The following is a 20745-nucleotide window of genomic DNA, read 5'->3' as shown; positions in this document are numbered from 1 at the left end:
AAACGTTCTCATTAATTGGGATACATTCTCTGAACTTTCCTCTGATATGATGAATTAAGCAACAGCAGGTAAAATCTTCTAATCTACTCGTGTGGTGAAAAGTGTGTGAATTTGATACATGAAGGTAGGCTACTTTCTGTCTTCTAGAACAGTGGTTCTCAAACTTTTTCAGTGTGCGGCCCCCTTTGTGTACGGTGCATTCCTTCGCGGCCCCCCAAAGAAAATTTGAGACAAAAAACAGTTCTAAAACTTCACATTTTAATTAAACAAAACATTAAATTATACAAAGTAGTGCTGCCCCCTGGCACCATCTCACGGCCCCCCTAGGGGCCCCGTACCCCAGTTTGAGAACCACTGTTCTAGAACAAAGGGGAACAGTATCTGACTGACAGTAACAGTCTCAGTTGTCAGTCAGTACGTTCCCCCTGATATGGCAGAAATGTGTAGTTTCTTATGGTTTGTACAGGGCATATAAAACTGGAATTAAATTCACAATAACAAAAAAATACTGTTTACTTCATTAGTTCATGTTTGTCAAGCAATTTTGATAAGTTTCACACAAAAACAGTATTATAATTTGTCGTCTTTATTAAAAAAAAGAACTCGCAAATGTAACAGATGTAGCCCCTGTGCGTTTTGACTTTTAGTACTGTATTTTCAAAAATCTGTAAACAAAGTACATGGAAGAAACAAGCTATAAAAAGGAACCATTTCAATATTACAAGCACTGCAGGAAGGGAAAATCAATACATTAAAAGCTCACAGATAAAGGAGGAGTAAAGGCACCTCATATAAAATAAAATATTAAAGCCCAAGATGCTGCATTAACACAATTTACTGTTAATGACTTTGACAAAAAAAATAACAGAGTCCTTTAAAATTGAGATTTAAAATAGATAATTTAGGTTAAAAAAAAACAGAATTTGCAACTTTGGCACAAATTACTCTCTGAAATCAACCTTATTTTAAACGGGACTACGATTAAGTGTAACATTTACTTTGCTAAACCTGGAGAAAATACATTAGTAAGATTAGTCACAGTCCAGAACTTTCAACATAACTTTCCCCAACACATGCTTCAGTCAATGTTTTCAAATGCCCATGATGCAACATATATACAGTAAACATGGGTCAAAGATGCCAACAGAACCTTCACTTGCAATTAAGTTTCTCATTTTTAAATAAAACATGTACATTGCATGGCAATGAGTGCAACTAAGGTGAGGACAACCGACATAATAAAAAGTTCCTCCCTGTAAACTTTTCAAAATCTCACCCATATGACGTACCTTCAGAATTTCAGTCATAAACATCCTTTTCCGCTCACAAAAAAATCTACTATCAAAGTGAAAAAATGAAATGTATCAGCTAAATCATTTCATGTTTTGAAGTATTCAAAAATACAAGAATAGTCAGAAATTGCAGCGGACCTAGAGGATATGGCAACACAATCTTATGTGCAAATAATTGCTGAAGTGGCCAGACTACAGTTTTGTGAAAAATTTGCAGTCATTGTTGTCTAATCTCATGTGTGTGTTTGTTCACCATGCACATGGTTTACAAATGAACAATTTAAGAACAAATTAAAACCAGAAAAAAAAGGACGGATACATGCATCTACATAAAAAAATTAATGCTTAGTGTTACATTTGGGTTAAACCACCTTGCAAAAGTATATCTACCAAAAAATAACATGGCCATAATCTCCTAAAATCATGTATAAAACAAAAAATAAACTTAGCACGCAAGGCCCTTAACACTACCTTTGTTGTTATTAATTTAAGTTGACAAAAATTAGTTCAAGTTGTCATGCTGGGCTTGGCCAACTTATATTATCTCTGTAGCTGCTCCAAAGCAGAAAATTCTTGCAAGAACTTGACTTGGAAATCATGAACTTTGGCAAGGAGCACCTTCAGCTTCTCTGTGGACGGCAGGATCGTCATTCTGAAATGAAGACAGAACAACCATTACGGAAAATGTGTTACCCAACTATGCAGATTATGTTTAAATCTGCTTCTAAGCAAGTTTACCTGAAATGGTATGTTCCATCTTTCTGTCCAAAGCCGCTACCAGGAACAACACAGATTCCGGTCTCTTCCAGCAACCTCAGGCAGTAGAACATGTCTGGTTTCATTCCTAAAGCCTGGAAAACCAGTCAACTTTCAGTTTTTACATCCACAGCTGGAACCTTTAATGCTTGACTCAACAAGCATTAACCGTCATTTCACATTTTAAGTTAACTATAGACCTGATATAGTCTGGCTACAAGTAACCCACTTCTAGCCAAAAAAAAAAAAAAGTAATTTCTGCCAAAAGAACTTGCGACATGTTTGAATTTCCATAATGTAAGCAAAATCAACAGTGATTACAAGGCGTTTTGTTACATTTATTTATTTTAGGGCTATGGAATGACATCCATTAAATGTTCACTGACAGCCCAAATTTGGCCTGTTTGGATGACTATTAGACATACGTAGAGATCTAATATTTTGGTTGTTTGCACCATAATACTTTCTGTGGAATTCTGTGGAACTGGAACCTGTTGTACACAAACATGTGGACAAATACACTGCTTCATGTTCAAATAAAAATATTTGGTTAGTATATTTATTGGTTCTTTCTAACCCCAAAATAGCTGGTAGAAATCTGAAAAAAGGACAAAACAAAACTCGGGTCTTAGGAGGTTAATAATTAAAAAAATTGCTTGCTGGTAGTTAATTGACTGAGACCTTTTATTGAGTTAGTTTTTATTTCAGCTTTATTGTAGTTTTTAGCTTTATTTTTATCTTAATTTTAGTTAAAATTTCAATAATTTTGCTATGAGGTTTTGTTATTTCACTAGTTTTGTTTTTATTTTATTTGTAGTTATAGTATTTTGGTTCGGTAATAGTTTTAATGCCTCAACTAAAACTTATTTCAATGTACTGCTAAGGCAACTTTTTCAATTATTGTTAAATCTGTTGAATTATGAATAGCGGTTACATTCATAAGACATCTTTCACATGTCACTGTGTTGTGTGCTGATGGGATTGGCATTATTTTATGTAAAACAATCATGCCAATATGTGTACAGTTTCAAAAATGTAAGAATTTTTTTATTTAAATATATTTGCCATGACTGCCAAAAGGAGATATATTTTAAAGCCTGATGTATTAGAGTTGCATGCATTGTATTGCCATTAAACTGTGACAGTGTGGAAGTTTGCTGAACTAGCTGTACTGGTTACACCCTTTCTATTCAGATGAACCAAGAATCACCATGTAGTAAATGAACAATGAAGTAACGCTGATACTTATGACCAGGATATCAAAAGCAATAAAGCCACAGAGAGCCAGACAGCAAAAAATGACTTTTACTTTGTATTTTTGTCTTGTTTTCAGTAGAAATATCTAAAAATTCTTAAATCAAGATGTATTTTCTTGATAAGCAAATGACCTAAGAAAATAACACTAATTTTTAGACAAACATATTAAATTTAAGCAAATTTAAGCTTAAAACAAGCAAAAAAAATCTGCCAGTGGAATAATAGTTTTTGCTGAATTTTTCTTGTATTAAGTAAAATCAAGAAAAAAAAAATTCTTATTCCCTTGGCAGATTCCATTTTGCTTGTTTTAAGCACAAATGTACTTAAATTTGATATGTTTTGTCTAAAAACTAGTGATATTTTCTTAGGTCATTTGCTCATCAAGGAAATACATTTTGATTGAAGAATTTTTAGATATTTCTACTGAAAACAAGTAAAAAAAAAAAGTAAAAAAAAAAAGTAAGTAAGAAAGTCACTTTTTGCGGTGCAGAGTTTTGTTAAAGTCAGGAGCACTTACATTGGCTTCTTCCACTGCTTTAGGAGGAATAAAGATGCGGGGGAAAGCGTACATGGCTCCTTGGACGGGATTGCACTTAATTCCTGGAACTGCATTCAGGATTTGCTCAGTCAGTTTAGCTTTCTCTGCTAAAGCTCCCAGCACTGCAGTTTTCTCCTAAGAGAGATAGACACATGAAATATTGTACATAACTACGTAAATGTATTGCCTCACAACCTTGTATCGGGCAGAAACGTCACATCACTGACCTGGTAAAATTGCTTAAATGAGGGCTCATCTGGTTGTGGAGGGTTGACAATGACATCCATGGCAGCCTGGCCAGCCAAGGGAGGGCACAGTCTCACTGATAAAAGCTTTACTAGTTGGGCCTTGACCTCTGGATCCATGTTGATCACCTCCATATATCCACCCCTGAAACCACACCTGCAGTAGTACAAGCTCTCAATGAGTTCTCTGACAAGGGTTTCCAAAAAGTTAATTAACATGAAACCAAATGTTTGGGCTTGCCAAAGAAACAATGACAGATATTTTATTCAAGTCAGGCCACATTCTACAGTTGACATAAATTAAACAACTTTATAGTAGAAAGGGTTTAACTGCTTAAACAAATTCTACATTTCACAAGATGTTTGTGCTGTCCGAGGGGAGAACATTAGCCCAAACGTAGATAACCCCCACCCTAACTGGGATAGATATACCAGCTGGGAATGAGGTAATGGGGAATGATTGGTTGGATTACATGAGCATGCTCCTTTCAAACTTAAATAAACTTGATTATAAACAAACCCTGTACACTTAAATGCTTCTTAAACGGTCTCCAGCTAAGGTTGTCCTTACAAACGTCAACAACCTGACAGTCATGAGATTTCTATTTAAAATGGTTAATTAGAGCCAGATGACTTCTAAATATGCTTCAGGATAGTGTGCATATGTCCTGTGCGTGTAAGGGGTCAGTGAAAACTGATCTTGGAAAGGCTGTTTGGATTCGGATACTCACTCTCCAGTGTACCCTTTGGAGGTAGAATGGAAAGAGACGAGCTCCACACTGTTGAAGTACTCAGGGCCCATCTCATATAGCACCTTCTTGAAGGAGTGGAACTGACAGTCAGAAGCATACACATTGTCCTGGTAGACCTGCCAAAACACGAAGAATGTGATGTTTCCACTTAGTTGGATGAGTCACACATACTTTCAAAGGAAAGGCTTTTGAATTCAACCATTGAATGCAAAATAAATTGCTGTTACCTCATCTGACAAAACGAAGAGATTCTCCTGATGGGCAAAGTGCAAGACTTCTTCAATGCATTTTTTACTCTGGACTTGACCAGTTAAAGGTTGAATAGGAATGAAGGAAGGGGCATAACAGGCATTCAACATCTTGCTTTTTATTTTGGTTCATGGTGTGTCACACATTTTGGGGCAAAAACTAGCACTGGGATTTTTATTTTAAGATAAACATTTTTGGAAAAAATATTGCCATATAAAAATTCATTCCCTATAAGTTTACAATTCACCTACCAGTTGGGTTTCCAGGGTTGATGATACAAATGACCCGAGGTTGGCAGTGCTGTTTAGCAGCCTGATAGGCTCTGTGAAGTTCATTGATGTCAAGGGCCCAGCAGTTGTCCTCATCCAAGTAGTAGTTGACCTGCACTGCATCCATCTCCGAGATGGCAGCTGAATAGAGCGGGTATTGAGGGATGGGGATCATTACACCAGTACGAGAACTGCCTTTTCCGGACACCAGTAGTCTCAGAATAGTCTTTAAACAAAATCAACACACAAACATCTTTCTTTAGATGTTTTTTTGGTTTGCAGACCCAACCACTGGATCACATTTCTAAATCTATCCTCACTTACCATAATGCCATCACTCGCACCGGTGGTGAGAAAAATGTCTTCCCAATTGGAAGGCACTCCCTCATCTCTTTGCTCAATATATGCTGCAATGTCTTTACGGATGCACTCTACACCCTGGCTTGCACTATAGGACCCTGCAACCAAAAGCAAACGTGTTGGTATTGGTAAAGCAATTTGCATTGTGTCCCAACTTCCTTCCCAGATATATTTATTATCAACAATATTAAAAAAAAAGTGCACACACCAAGACTGTATCCGCCACAGCCCTGCAGGATACGCCGTGCTCTCCATTTTGCATCCTCTGGGAAACTGGGGCTGTCCATCAGTTCAGGGAATGTACAGAGAGCCACCACCTGCACATTAACACATACAAGTTGCATGTATTCTGTTCATTCAAAAACAACAAATGAATTTTTTACTAAAGCTCTATTAGTGATCAAATAAATAAAGTACTGATTAGATGAACTTCACTGCGATGGGGACATATTCAGCAAGTGCTGTAAATGTATTTTACCATTGAAAACAAACATGCATCAATATTATGGTGCATTTATGCAAGTTTGCACAGTTGTGCAGGACTTTTGCTCCCTAGCGCAACACAATCAGGGACAGATGGCTAGAGGAATCTAGATGTTCCTGAGGTTTCCAAGTGATAGCTCATGTAGCCAGAGGCATCTTTCCTTTGGCTAAGAATTGACACACGTTGCACTCACATGGACAGATTTGTCATGCTTTAAAATCTGCTTGCATTTCATACACACACATTATATACACAACATCTGAGACTTTCCGAGACAAGTGAAATTGTAATTTTGAACAGTACACTTGTGATCATATCAGTCAAGACAGATTTTAATATCATGTGTAAACTGCGCAAACATGAATTTTCATTATGTTGAATCGCAAACAAATGATTCCACGTCATAAACTGCAGCGACAATGGAACAGAGACAAGCCTGGGTCAGCACACAAGCTTTTGTTCAGTTCAAGGCTGCATAAACTGTGACTACACTACAATTACTGGCAAGTAATTTAAGGCCGTCTTTAACAGGAATTCACAGTCTTGCAAAATTGAGAGTGGTCAACTAGAGCTGCTGTAAATCATGACATAAAATAACACAAACTTCAGTGATAAACAAAGAAATATCACATAAGCATGATAGTAAAAGATTTTAGTTTTGTAGGATATGATAGTGCTACAGGTTAAATGACAGAACTGTCAACCAAATGAGCTAAATCTGTTCTAAATTTGTTCAAAAAAATACATCCAAGACTACATCTACATTGTACCACAGAGACAATAAATGGTTCATGTAAAGTAAATGTTAAATAAAAAATAATAGGGAAATATTTTTGGCCATGTTTTGGAAAAAAATTGAACTGAGGACTATTAGGTGACTGCTCTTTCTTAGGACAATACACCCCCCATCCTGGGTTGTTCAAACTCAGCGCTGGGTTAGATATCTTGTTCTGTCAGCCCAAATCCGATTTTGGTGCATATCTGATTGGAATCCAAACACATTTAGAACCTGTGAACGGCCAAAAACCACATGAAATCCGTTTTTCTCTAATCCATTTCAGGCTACATCCAGAGGTGGTTTGAAATCGCATTTCTGGATATCCATTGCAGTCTGACCACCCTCATCACATTTGTGTATCTTATCGTTACATCATGCTGTCGCATCACGTAAAACATAAACATGTCAGACGTTGAGGCAGATTGTCGTGTCAGCCAACATCATTACCACAGAAACAGTGCAGATAACCCAGAAAACGGCAGAACGCTACAGGATGCACACAGATTGGATCTGAACAGTTGTGATGCACAGTATGGACACATTCAAATCGAATATGCATCAAAATTGGGTTTGGACTGACAGTGTGAACAAGGTCAAAAAGAGTCGAACCCAGCCACTGGGTTAAAGTAACCCCAAAAAAGTTAATATTTTATCCAACAATGGGTTGAAGCAACCAAGTATAGGTTAAATAACCCAGCATTTTTTGTTTTAGAGAGATGGTTAAGGCAAAAAGCATATTTAGTTAGTACAATCCATGCATTTTTGACTACAGCCCTTTTCACACAGACATTCCGTAAAACACACGGGAAAGGCATCCGGGATTTTTCCTGGATCCTTAGATTTTTTATTCATTCACACTGCCATGATTACCCGGCTTCTGATGGTCCCGGAAAGACACGTGACCTATTGAAAGTCACGCCCTCTCTTCTACGCAGCGTCTGAAGTTTGCATATTATATTTTATTTCTCTCTCCAAGAACCATTTTTGTTTATGATAAGATTATAAAGGAGCGCGTGATGCGCCGTTCTTATGCTGGTAAATGATCTCAGCTTCAGAGTGGATATTTGACGAGCTCACTGATTTCTGCTTTAATACAGTTTTCAGACATTCTCATCGTGATCGTTTATATGCATTTAAAACCGCATTTTGAGAAGCTGAACGATATATCTTGTTGGGATGACGCGCTGATATTTCCGTTTATTATAGCTCAAATGAGCACGTGACGCGATATTCTTTTATGCTGCTGAATGATCTCAGTTTCAACGCAGTAAGTAACGAGCTAACTTACCTGATATCTGCTTCAGTCCAGTTTGCTGACATTTCTCGTCGTGAATGTTGTAAATCCCTCATTTTAAAGAGTTGAACCAACTTCATGTTGCCATGACACGCGCGTCCACACTACGGCACGTGCGTCATTGTTTATGCGTCTCATTTATCATTTCCTGATAACTGCATCAATAAAGTTTGCAACATTTCTCGTGGTGAATGTTTATATGCATGTTATCTCTCGTTTTAAAGAGCTGAACCATAACTTTTGTTGTGATGATGCGCGCGTCCTCACTACGACACGCCCATTACGGCATTCTTTCGGCTTCTTGTTCACACAGAGGGTTATCCGTGTATCTGACTAGGTCCTCTTTCTGGCAACGATCCCAGAAGATTAACGGGACAAGTTTGTGTTCACACAGACGCTTGTCTGGCAATTTTACGAGTATTTTCTGGGACCAAAGGTCTGTGTGAATGGGGTTTACCTGTCTGAGGAAGGTGATTGGTTGCTGTCCCATGGCATGTGCATCACCAATATTGGCTTTGATGACCTCAGAGAAGGGTTTTGTACTGCCCTGTAGATTAAAGAGAATTGTCAATAACAGATAAACAACTTAATGGCATTAAAAAGTACATAGTATAGCAAATCAAATGTGCCTGAAATGAATGCACATAGAATGGATATACATCAAGGCAAATATTTGCATGCATTTTTGCATTATCAGGATGTGTCAAGGATGCAGGTGTAGGTTTATCTCACAGCTATGTTAAAATGACAAACTGGTTATGAAATAAAGTCTTAAATAGACTAGATTTTATTTTTCCATCACATGTCACTTTTGTTGCCACCGATTGTGCGTCACTGTGGTCCTCAAATCCCTTTGTGCACATTCAGGACGTACCATCCAGTCAAGTGCAGAGGGCATGACAATGCAAAGTTCATGTACTACTGAAGGGCAATTTAAGAGCACACTAGAGATGGTGAGTGTCTGAAGGGAATCGTTTACTTCGCCAAAATGCCACCTGTTCATGGGCTATAATTAGTGCTCGAAAAGCTCATCTCTCATGACAGACCAAACAAACTCAAACAAACTAACCCTATGTAAAGAGGGTTAGATAACACTAGTGTTGAATGGTCAGCTTTGTAGGAAGAAACCCCTTGTTGTATTGCTTTGATTATGGTCACAAATGTAGGTTAGAAACTGAATTACTTTCCTAAGGGCCGAGTCTGTTTCATTCAAAAATAAATGAATAAAAGATGTTGAATTAAACTCTGTGCAATATGTGTGTATGTTCTTGACAAAATGCAGACTGATGCGATCATGTAAGCGTTGGTAATTTCACATAATTAAAATAAAACCGCTGATACAGCAGCATGTCAAGTGCTCTCACCTCCTCCAAGCCTCTCTCTATTTCTCCAGCTTTAATGACAATGGGTCCTCTCACCGCATACTCCACAGCCTTCACCTGCGGGTTCAATGTCTCCATGCTGAGAATCCTCTCCCGCATTTTTCCATTAAAAAGCCCAGCATCAATTTTAGCCTCGGCGGTGCTGAAGCGCATCTGTCCGTACTTCTCTACGGAGGGACCTTGAGATTTGTGTCTCACCCCATTGAGACTCGGTAAAGATTTGAGTGTCAAAGGAGTATACTGATCAAGAGCTCCGGCGATCAGTGAACGAGCTGCCAGGGACTGCAAGCGAAACATGTCGGTAAAGTGAGAAAGTCTGAAGCGGAACCTATCAAAAATCCAAAACAAGGACGCGCGAACGATGACCGTACAATAGAGCCTTCTCCGTAGTTTTAGTTAGATAAAGGTTAATTCAAATGTTGAAATGTAGAAATAAAGACAGCGGTTCCACTTTCTCAATTAGGTCTTTCTACGCAAGGCCGGTTAGCATGATCAAATGTTTGCTAGAGAAGCGTTCATCATCGTCGCCTACAACCATAAACCCGCCACTCTTTATCCCCTCATTCTACGCATTTATCTATCTGTGCGTAATGGGTAATGTAGTTCTCATGTAGTTCTCAGTTCTCAACTGTCATGGCATACAACAAAAATAAAACTACAATACCCAGTGATACAAACGGGTAGGTGTGTCTGAGGGGAGGGACTTTTTCAACACTGTCACAACCGGCAAGGATTTCATCAGAAGAGACTGCGGTAGGAAACCAAATGGGCTGGTGGTACCTTTTGGGAAAATGTTTGTGATTTTATTGTTAAGAATATTGATGATTTTGTTATGTATAATGATTTTGTTTAATTAAGGAAACATTTACTTTTTGGTGTTTGGTGTTTAAATAATCAAAGAGACTACCATACTACCAATAGTATTTATATAATAAATCTGATGCTTCTGTTAGCAAAATTTCATATTCACAAATGTTTCATCTCCTTTAAAAAAAATAAATGGAACTTTATATTGATTTAATAAGATTTTTTCTTTAAAGCAAAAGCACTGAAAACTTTGAAAATCTGTACTTTATTTCAGTGGTTCTCAAACTTTTTTAGTGTGTGGCCCCTTTTGTGTATGGTGCATTTCTTTGCGGACCCCCCAAAGAAAATGTATGACAAAAAACAGTTCTAAAACTTCACATTTTAATTAAACAAAACATTAAATTATACAAAGTAGTGCTGCCTTATTTTTTTAGGTTTAATTTCACAGAATCACAGAATTCATGAAAATTAATGTATTTTATAAATTGTCATAAAAGTGGGGCCCCCCTAGCACCATCTTGCGGCCCCCCTGGGGGCCCCGGACCCCAGTTTGAGAACCACTTTTGATATTTTTATTGTAAATTCCCCCTAGCATATTTTTGTAATTGTTATGATATTGTTACTGCCAAGTATTTGATTAATTATTGTTGTCAATTCAATAATAAAAAAAACTAAACAAAAAGGGATGCTGATGTAATCTCCATTTTAGGAAATATTTAGGCTATCAAACTGACATCAGTGAGTCAGCTGGTCTCCCTGCAGCCTGATCAGCTAAGGCCAGCTAAAAAAGTGTCCAAAACCCCTCTAAAACCATACATTTTAACCAGCTAAAACCAGGCAACCAGCTTAGGCTTGATTGAATCTTTACAATAATTACATTGACGAGATAAAATATTTGTACTATTTGTTCCTTTCAACAGATTTGTTGAAAACTTTTTACTTGAAAAGTACATTTACATAATTCAACATCGGTTTTTACTCTCAAGCTTTAAAAATGATCAGCAAAATTGAAAGTTTTTAGAAATGTTACAGGTAACAACAACAAGAAATTAACCGAAAATATCAAAGGTCCAGTCTTCTACCCCCAAATATCAAAACAAAGTCTAAAGTTCAAAAAGAATATGTTTTAATTAATCAAATAAAGAAATGTAGAAACAATGGATTTAAGGGAGAGCCAAAACAATAACCAAAACGTTAATAACTAAACAAAAATAATCTGTACAATACAAAAGAATAAAATAAATAGCATGAAACTTCACTAACTCTTTGTCTGTGTAACCAGAAAATGAACACAAAATTTCCCCTATCCATTACACTTAAGTATTTACAATGTATACATAGAGCAAACATAACATTATAAAACATAATCTAATATATTCATAATATAATGTATTAACATAACAACATATTCATCCTAAAACGTCATACAGAAGAATTGAAAATGATTCTGTAGTTTCACAGCTGTAAAATGTGAGTGAAATGCTGCCATCTGTTGGATATACAAGTGTACAACCTCGACAGCATTATTGTGTTTTAAAGGGGACATTACATATCATGAAAATCTGACTTTTTCCATGTTTAAATGTTATAATACTGCCTTTTAATCTGCACTATCCAACCACGCCACTGCCATTTAGTGCAGAGATCATCTTATTTGCATTTAAAAAGACACACCCAAAAATGTCACATTTTTGCTCACACCTACAATGTGGCAATTTTAACATGCTATAAAACATTATCTATGGTATTTAGAGCTAGAACTTCACATATGTACTCTGGGGACACCAACGATGTATTTAACACTTGTGAAATGTCCCCTTTAATGTAAATATATATTTTACTAACACCTATCAGTAGTTTAAAAAGCTACCAAAAGTTCTCTTACTGCTACCAACATTTGAGTGTCTGGTGCACTTTTATGTATATTTGTTAAAAAAAAATCAGTGAACAGGGGGTAGGCTATGTGGAACTAATTCTTGCATGCCAGAAAATGTGTTAAAACAAGTCAGTATACCATGCTTCCATGGAATTTCCAAAGACTTTATCTTTTCAGTCATTTGGAAATTCACATTTCTAAGGAACCCATAAAACTCTACGTACAGCATTAAACCAATCAGATCCTACTTTTTCATGCTCATAATTCTAAGTGAATGTTTTGACTTTGTCACATTGACACATAAAAAGCCTAGCAGTGTTAGCCACTCTGTTGTGTTTTTGGCATATTACAGATTACAATTATAATCGAATGCTAACATCATACACACACATAATATTATACAATTTTATATAAAAAGAGTATTTTAGATACATCACATGGTGACAGAGATTATTATTAATGCGGGGGAACCAATAATTTAAAAAAAAGTGACTCGGCCCATCGTTTTATGTTAACAGAACACAATGTTTAAATTTGATAGCAACATCTCTATTTCACACACATCAGCACTTATTGTTCGTTAACCACGTGACTGTCATGTTGTGGCGCGCATGCTCGGTGAGGGCTGCAGCCATAGATAAGAGGAAATATCTGTACCCCACAATATTTACCTTTCTTACGGTGCTCGTTTGTTCAAATCAGTTTTGCGAGGCTCAATTGTCAACTTTATAATGTTTCAACAAAAATATCGACATACACAGCTCATATGACCTGACAACCAGTGAAAGATTGATGGCGCATGCGCAGAGTGTACCGTGTGATTGATGGTCCATTGGCTAGTACGTGTGTGCCTGAGCTCGCGGGAAGCCGATCAGCTGCACTCCTCTCTCTCCCAGCCAGTGTGCGTCAGTGCAGCTTGAAGTTTTACAGTACGATTGCCGAGGTGGAGGAATATTATCGAGTCTCCTCGTTATGTCTACAAATAAAGTAAAGAAAGTGAAAATGGCCACCAAATCATGCCCCGAGTGTGACCAACAGGTGAGGTGTTGTTTTAGAATGAATGATGAGTATTTGTCTTTTTCTGAAGTTCTCAATGCCGAGTTGATTTGCTTAGTGTGATGCGTGCTGGTTCAATGAGAAATTATTTAATGTTTGCGTGTGAAAACGAGCAACGTTGTTGCCTAGGCGACGATCTAAATATATATACTCAAGGTTTTCACATTTTGAGTAATTGTGATAAGTGTTATTACTGATATTATACGTCGTATCAATTGTTAAGCCAGCTAATTTTGTTTGCATTTCGCCAAGGTAGCAGTTAGTTAACAGTTGAATATGATCACTGCTACATAAGGATTTCTAGCTTACTGTATTGAAACAATGAAATTGGTATCATGCAGCATGTACTCGCCTATTTAAATATCACGAACAAAGCTGACCTCTGAAAGTCTGAAAGTAAACCGCGATATTATCTTAAGACTTCGAGCACTTCTAAAGATGACGCCCGGATATTTTAATAATCCTGATGACATTGAATTATCACTGTTTATTTTGGCTTCGAAGGAACGGGACTCCACCATTTTATTACAATGTATATTGAATTGCAATATTGTCTTTTGGCACATGTTCAGTTTCCTGCTTAACGTTACATGGGTCAGCGTCAGTTTTTCCCCAGTCAAAGGGACTCTTTTCATTTACTTTCTTTAATGCTTAACATTGAAGAGTTTTTCGTCCTCAGTTACCATGAATTCATTGTTAGCCATTTTTAATGAATATGCATGTATTAATAGACCCACCACTTTGTTTTTGAACTCTTCTAAATTTCTCTTTCTGTTTCTCTCAGATTCCTGTAGCTTGTAAATCCTGTACTTGTGGCTATGTCTTCATCAGTCGAAAGCTTCTCAATGCTAAATTAAACGAGAAGTCATCTCCAGTAATAGACAAATTGTGCATCTTTTATGCATTGAATATTTATGTCTAGTGTTAATTTATTTACTACTGCTTTATAATTTATCAAGTTGCCTTTAGCAAGATGGCAATGTGAATATGACTGTTGAATGAAGTATGTTCCAAAATATGAAATTAGAATGTGATTTCAGAGTTTGCCCAGCTAACTTTTTTCTCCCACTGAAAATGTATTAAGTATTTGCATATATTAGTTGACATGGCACAGTTAGCCTTGCTTTTAGGGTGTGAGTTATGCAAACATGTCATATTTAAACTGTTGGCATGATTTGAGTCTATAGGCTAAGTGAAGTTTGCAGTCAGCAGGATGCATTGAGAATACAGAAATGAGTGCTGCAGTGCTAGCTGTTTGCTTGAGTGAGTAGTGCTAAGAGGGATGGGGGATGGGCAAACTAATTCCTGTCTGAAAAGCTTGTTCCCTCTACTTCTCCACCCCCTCCCTGTACTGTCTTGTTATGTAGAAACTAGTCACAAAATTTCAATATAAGAGACCTCAAAGTATTGCAGAATTTTATACGGAAAATGATACAGGTGTTTTTTTTCTTAATGATTGATAAGTTAAGTTTCATTGAAATTTTTATGAATTGTTGAAGTGATACTTCCCACATAAAAAGTTAACTAAATGTGCATTTAAGTGATAAGAGGCCAGTTTAGGTCATACTAATCTTGTTAAACCTGAAAACTTTGTGGGTAACACACACAGTCATGCGATTACATTTTAGCAAGCAGAATTTTCACAATTACATTTTATTCTTGTCAGCTTAACCATGTGGCTTAAAACCGTATCAGTTGCATTCTTTGGATTGTATGCTTTTTACCCTGTATAAAGTACATACACTCCTATCATTCAGCCATGATCATTCCTGATATCACAATAATAATAAGCTAAAAATAAACCACTTGATTTAAAACAGTCAACTTCACAGATAGTCATAAGCATGCTGAAGTTTTGTGGTTTTTATTTTTCAAAGCCCAGCTGGCTCATGCATTGCATTTTATGTGGTGCGGGTTCTCAGTCTGTAATTGTTGCATTGCGTTGAGTTATGAATGGAATGTTTTGTACAAATGTTCGATTTATGTTTCGATTTTTATATATTTATATGCAAATTCTCTTTCTGTATAAGTGTAATTAATTTACAAAATAGCGTTGCCTAAAATGGTTCCTGGGCAAGTGTATAGAGACTGAGATCTTATGTTTAATGTAGGGTGTATTCACCTTCTCTAGATAAAAGAAAGATGTATTTGTCCTAACTAAAAGAAATGTCTCTTCTCTTGTAACACTTGGTTTCCATTTTATCACCAGTCTCTTGTCTCCAAACCAGAATAGACTGTTTATTCTCATTCTCTATTTGGCTAAGAATATTGTGCTTTAAGTTTAAATAAGACAGACTTTATTTAGGCTAACTGGTTTTGGCTGTGCGTGCAGGCTGTTTTTTTTGTTAAAGGGATAGTTCACCAAAGAAGTTATTTTAAAGGATTAGTCCATTTAAAAAAAAATAGATAATTTACTCACCACTATGTCATCCAAAATGTTGATGTCTTTCTTTGTTCAGTGGAGAAGAAATTATGTTTTTTGAGGACAACATTCCAGGATTTTTCTCATTTTAAGCATTGGGGCATAGTTTCGCATACGTCCTCCGTGACCTCTTGACGTGATGATGTATTGCGTGTGGTCGTGCTGGCACGTCACAGGATCAGAGGAAGACGAGAAATGATGGTTTAAAAGTGTATATTTTTATTTTTATTGTCAAAAATGGCAAATGCTTTGCAAGATAAGACCCTTATGCCTCGTTTGGGATCGTTTAGAGTCCTTTGAAACTGCAATTTTAAACTGCATTAACACTGTTAAGTGTTGGGGTCCATTAAAGTCCATTAAAATGAGAAAAATCCTGGAATGTTTTCCTCAAAAAACACAATTTCTTCTTGACTGAACAAGGAAAGACATCAACATTTTGGATGGCGTGGTGGTGAGTAAATTATCTGGATTTTCTAAAGAAAATTGACTAATCCTTTAAGTAATGTTGATAACCGAACCGATCAGAAGCTTCAATGAGTTAGTTTTCATTTTTCCTCAGTTACAGAATTTTCCTTTTTGGGTAAACTATCCCTTTAACACTGTTTATTCTTAACAAGACATAAATGTGTTCCTTAAATGTGATGTAAACCTTTGCTACAAATATGTGGTGGGGTTTAAAAAATTACAAGTACAGTACAAGTATTTTCTTATTCAAGTTTGTGGCCAATATTTTATTACATTCTACAAAAATATTCTCATGTGATACTAATACTTTATGATTTTGATTTTAGTAAATGATGCGCTCTCAATTAGTTTAAGAACAAAGATCTGCTTGTTAGTGCATGTTATTTTCAGTTAACATGCAGTCAGACAACAGGCCTGTGAACAGCTCTTATAGCATTTTAAATAAAATGGCTGCTGTTGAAATGCTTGATTGTATTAATATTTAAAAGCTCCCATAAGATGTGTTGTCATCAAAGATTTGAAGATTAAGTTAGCTGGTATGATTATTACAAGTTTTAATCACTGAAGTGTTCTTTCTATTCTGTTTTTCTTACATTGGATAGTTTAATTCTTAATAAATTAGTGATCTTATGCAAATATCTGTGATGCCTCTTAAAAAAAAGTTTTTATTCTGATTTGTTTTATTTTTATTTTGGTTGAGTTATTTTGTCAATCCGATAAGCTCTTTTCACACAGGATTGTGAGAGGCTTTTACTGATGACGTTTGCTTGAAGGGTGAAGACTGAGCCCTATAAATAAACTCCCTCATGGAGAAGCAGGCCTACTTCCTATAGTAATGAGCCTTTAATTTTTCTTTTCATAGAGAATGACTGTGCTTTCTGCCCATTTGTTTCATGTTGACTGACAGGCCTCTGTTTTGACTTTTTAGTCTGTCAGTAATGTTTGGGAGATGGGTTTGAGATAATGCATAAAACAGGTTTATTTTCTGTTGAAACCGGTGTTTTATTATATGCAGATGTGTTTATAAAAGAGTGTTAGCTAGTGAGAATATGAATACTGCCAACAACAATTATGGCCACACCATTTATAATTTCACCCATATGTAGAATTTTAAGTTAACCCTTTATCTCATTGCGTTTCAGACAAATTAGATGCCAAGAGAAGACGAACAGAGAGAATCAGAAAAGAGAAGATAAACTTAACATCCACCAATGATATGGAAAACAGGAGACGATCACGTACCAACAGCCAGTCAGATCCTATTCGTAGAGGCAGAGGCAGACCAAAAACTGTTGGACTGAAGAAGCAGGAGGAAGAAAAAGGTAAACCACACCCATATGTTTGGAAAAGAGTAATCATTATAGGTTTATGGTCACTGCAAACATCTGGACTATGGGAAATGTAGAGATGCATGATGATGTGGCTTCCATGTAGTTTTTTACAATGAATCATCAACTTCACTGTTTATAATAATATTAATAAACATACACTGCTCTGTTTAAAAAAAACAAAAAAAATAGTATTTTTTTAATGAAAGCAACACCATACGCATTTAAATGTAAACAAAAGTGGGATGTTCAGCAGACCAAAAAGGATCTTTTGAATAATGCTTGATTTTAATTTTTTCTTTTGTGCTTTGCGGACACCCTTCATAACAAAGTTTATTTTCTAGAGCTGTCTGTCTCATAATCTCGTTTCTATTTTGAGGTGTCATTTTCACCATTTTGAGTCATCCAATTTATGCGCTTGTGCATTTTTCTCCTCACAATTTAAAATGTTTGTCATCTCGGCTGTTAGGTCAAAGCACTTTAAGAGTCATTCCGCAATGACTGAAAACAAAGCAAGGCTTTATGTATGTTAAAAACGCATTTATAAAGGTAGTCAGGTAATATTTTGTAGAAATTGTGTGAAATAATAGCCTATTATTTTGAATCTGCCTCTTCTGTCAGTGTGTAAGGATGCTGTGTTTTCCAGTTCGCATAATGACTAAGATAACCACTGTCCCTCTCTCTTTTTTCATTCGTCCGCTAGGATTTATTTTTGTTTATTTGCTCGTTTTATTTAGAATAAACGCCTCTCTGTGGCATGTCACCACTGATCTTGGTTAAATCTGTCTTCACTCCCCACCACACCTAGCTGTAAAACAAATAGGCTGCTTTTAAACTAAACTCTTTGCTGAGAAACCCCATTGTGTTTTATGTAAAACACTGTGTTTATGTACGTTTCCACTGAAATAACAACCTAAATATTCATCTCACTGAGCACTAAAAAAGATCCAGTATTCAAAAACGTCGGGTGGCATGTGGTTCTTTGTGCACTGGTTCCAAATGTAAGGCTTTTGTATTGTGGATTAATGATTTACGCACATGGTCCTTTCTTTACTCACTGCTGAATAAATCATTGCCGTATTGGAAACATCCATGCATTATCAGCGTTTCCATTGAGGAGCTTTTGTTTTTCTATTCTATACTCTCAATCTGCTGTGCTTTTCCTCTTTGTTATCGAACAATAAGTTTCATATAGTTTTATTAGCTTAAAGTTCATTTGGCCTTTTTGGTATTATGCTTCATATTTTATACCATATCCTGTTGACACGAATCAATTCTAAATATAGTTACTTTGTTTTTCTTTTGCAGAAAAACAGGAAAAGGAGGTTGACATTTATGCCAATCTCTCTGATGAGAAAGCTTTTGTGTTCTCGGTGGCCTTGGCAGAAATTAATCGCAAAATTCTGGGCCAGAGACTCATCCTGTAGCAAGAGTTGTTGGAAACAATTGCAGATGAAACTCAGGACTCTCACTACATGAGTGTGCGGGTCTCCCAAATGTCTAATGTAAGAGAGGATGGGAAACACTGACCCGGAAATGCTTATGACTGTGGATTAAATCCTGCCTACCTTGGCCAAAACTCAGTGGTGCTACCGTGGACTGGTGGAAATTCAGACCTGATCTCGGCAAAAGAGTGGAAACCTGTAGTAAACATTAGTGTTGTAGGATTCCATTTATCTTTTAATTCAAGTTTTATGGAATGTATTAAGTGTTACTCTTAGTCATTTCTTAATAATTTCCTAGGGAACAATGGGTTCAGCGAAGATACATTTTTGTGCAAGGTAATCACATGGCTGGTATCCTTAATTCAAACCTGTATGCTAATCTTTTCCGCTGTTTGTTTATTCAGGTGCCGGTGAGCCATATTAGTTCACGTTGCTATTGAATCCAGGGAATGCCTGTTAAATGGTTATTTATTATGCCTCTAATACTTTAATTTAAGTGCATATTTTATTTTTCTGTACTGTATATTATTGTGTCACTCACAACAGCAACCAACATGTGTAACATTCAGCTTGTATGTAAATATATTAAAATCAAAATGAAATTCTTCTTTTTGTCTCTCTAGAGATGTTAATTGCAACCATTCCTCTCTCTCTCTCAATGCATTGTGCATGTGCCCCTCTTTTAAGATGGATTTGGGGCAAGAAAAAATGCCTATGGCTACTCTCAAGAGCTCATGTTTCAGTTGTTCATTTGTCCTCTAATGCTGTGCCATGAGTCGAAACGTTCAACTTATTTTTACAAGCGGAATTTCGCAGTAATAAAAGATGCTATTTAGTGAAGCGTGCTTAGAATATAAAACATATTAGGATTCCATATTTTTATTTTGTTATTAAAAAAGCGAATCTAAAAACACTAATAAGAAATGAGTGTGGTTGAAGTATTTATGTAAAGATATTGTTTACGAGGAGCCAAGAGCATTTTGAACATGATCTTGTTTATGTATCCAGTTTCATTAGCAGTTTTGAACATGTTAGTTTCTCTAGGAGACAGCTGCAGCAGCCGGTCTTTTTTCCCAAAGCTTTATCACCAAGCAACAAGCCGACTTCTGAGTATTCGCGGTGCTTTGGTTTCCACAGAGATGATGGATAACTGGCTCTATATTCCCTTTTATATAAGTCACCGACTTTCACCCAGCAACCTTTGTTATTCTCAAAGGGCATTTTATGAATAATTAACAGTGTAAAGCGTGCCTACTAACAGCATGTATCTGCATACTTTACTGTAGCCGATAGTGAGATCCTGTGACCAGTGGCAAAATATTATTCATCAATAATGTATTTTTAAATGGAAAATTGTTTCTTCGGAGATTCTTAGTCATCTGGTTAAACAAAAAATGTTTTGTAGAAATGCATTTTGGTTGGTGGACCCTGTCTGTAAAATCCTGGATAAAGTCTCATAATCTAATTTTGAAATTAGGAACATCAATCATTCTTCATTGATTTCAATCTTTACATTACTTATATCAAGGTTATATTTACAGAATGTTCTTTACATTATGATTTTATGCAGAAAATTGTAAAAATGACTGCTTGATTTTTACAGACTGAATCATAGTTATGTTCCCTAGAGCTTATCATGTAATAGTCATAATATATTTTGTTTGTGATATTAAGTTCTGATCAGTTCTTA

At 36.2% G+C, this 20745-nt stretch overlaps 2 protein-coding genes across 3 annotated transcripts; one reads left to right on the top strand and one right to left on the bottom strand.

The window, feature by feature from the left end:
- Window positions 1–570: 570 nt before the first annotated feature.
- On the bottom strand, window positions 571–10223 carry gpt2 (glutamic pyruvate transaminase (alanine aminotransferase) 2). The gene is made up of 11 exons (XM_073859160.1): window positions 9639–10223; window positions 8732–8821; window positions 5927–6035; window positions 5683–5816; window positions 5346–5584; window positions 5068–5152; window positions 4820–4956; window positions 4071–4245; window positions 3823–3978; window positions 2031–2143; window positions 571–1944 (listed from the first exon to the last, which is right to left on the bottom strand). Exons 1-11 carry the CDS (start codon window positions 9951–9953, stop codon window positions 1833–1835), a joined length of 1665 nt encoding a protein of 554 aa, XP_073715261.1. The 5' UTR covers window positions 9954–10223; the 3' UTR covers window positions 571–1832.
- A 2759-nt stretch (window positions 10224–12982) lies between these two features.
- On the top strand, window positions 12983–19662 carry c21h16orf87 (chromosome 21 C16orf87 homolog). Of its 2 annotated transcripts, none has more exons than XM_073859158.1 (4): window positions 12983–13377; window positions 14180–14283; window positions 17432–17604; window positions 18919–19662. In XM_073859158.1, the coding sequence occupies exons 1-4, from the start codon at window positions 13312–13314 to the stop codon at window positions 19035–19037; spliced, it is 462 nt and encodes a 153-aa protein (XP_073715259.1). In that variant the 5' UTR covers window positions 12983–13311; the 3' UTR covers window positions 19038–19662. The 2 variants fall into 2 exon arrangements, with proteins under 2 accessions (XP_073715259.1, XP_073715260.1); XM_073859159.1 differs by lacking the exon at window positions 12983–13377 and adding an exon at window positions 13676–13927.
- Window positions 19663–20745: the final 1083 nt, after the last annotated feature.

This window comes from Misgurnus anguillicaudatus, chromosome 21, assembly GCF_027580225.2.
Source record: "Misgurnus anguillicaudatus chromosome 21, ASM2758022v2, whole genome shotgun sequence".
Classification (NCBI taxonomy): Eukaryota; Metazoa; Chordata; class Actinopteri; order Cypriniformes; family Cobitidae; genus Misgurnus; species Misgurnus anguillicaudatus.
Note: the sequence above shows the minus strand (reverse complement) of the source record. Positions and strands in the feature narration are given on the sequence as shown.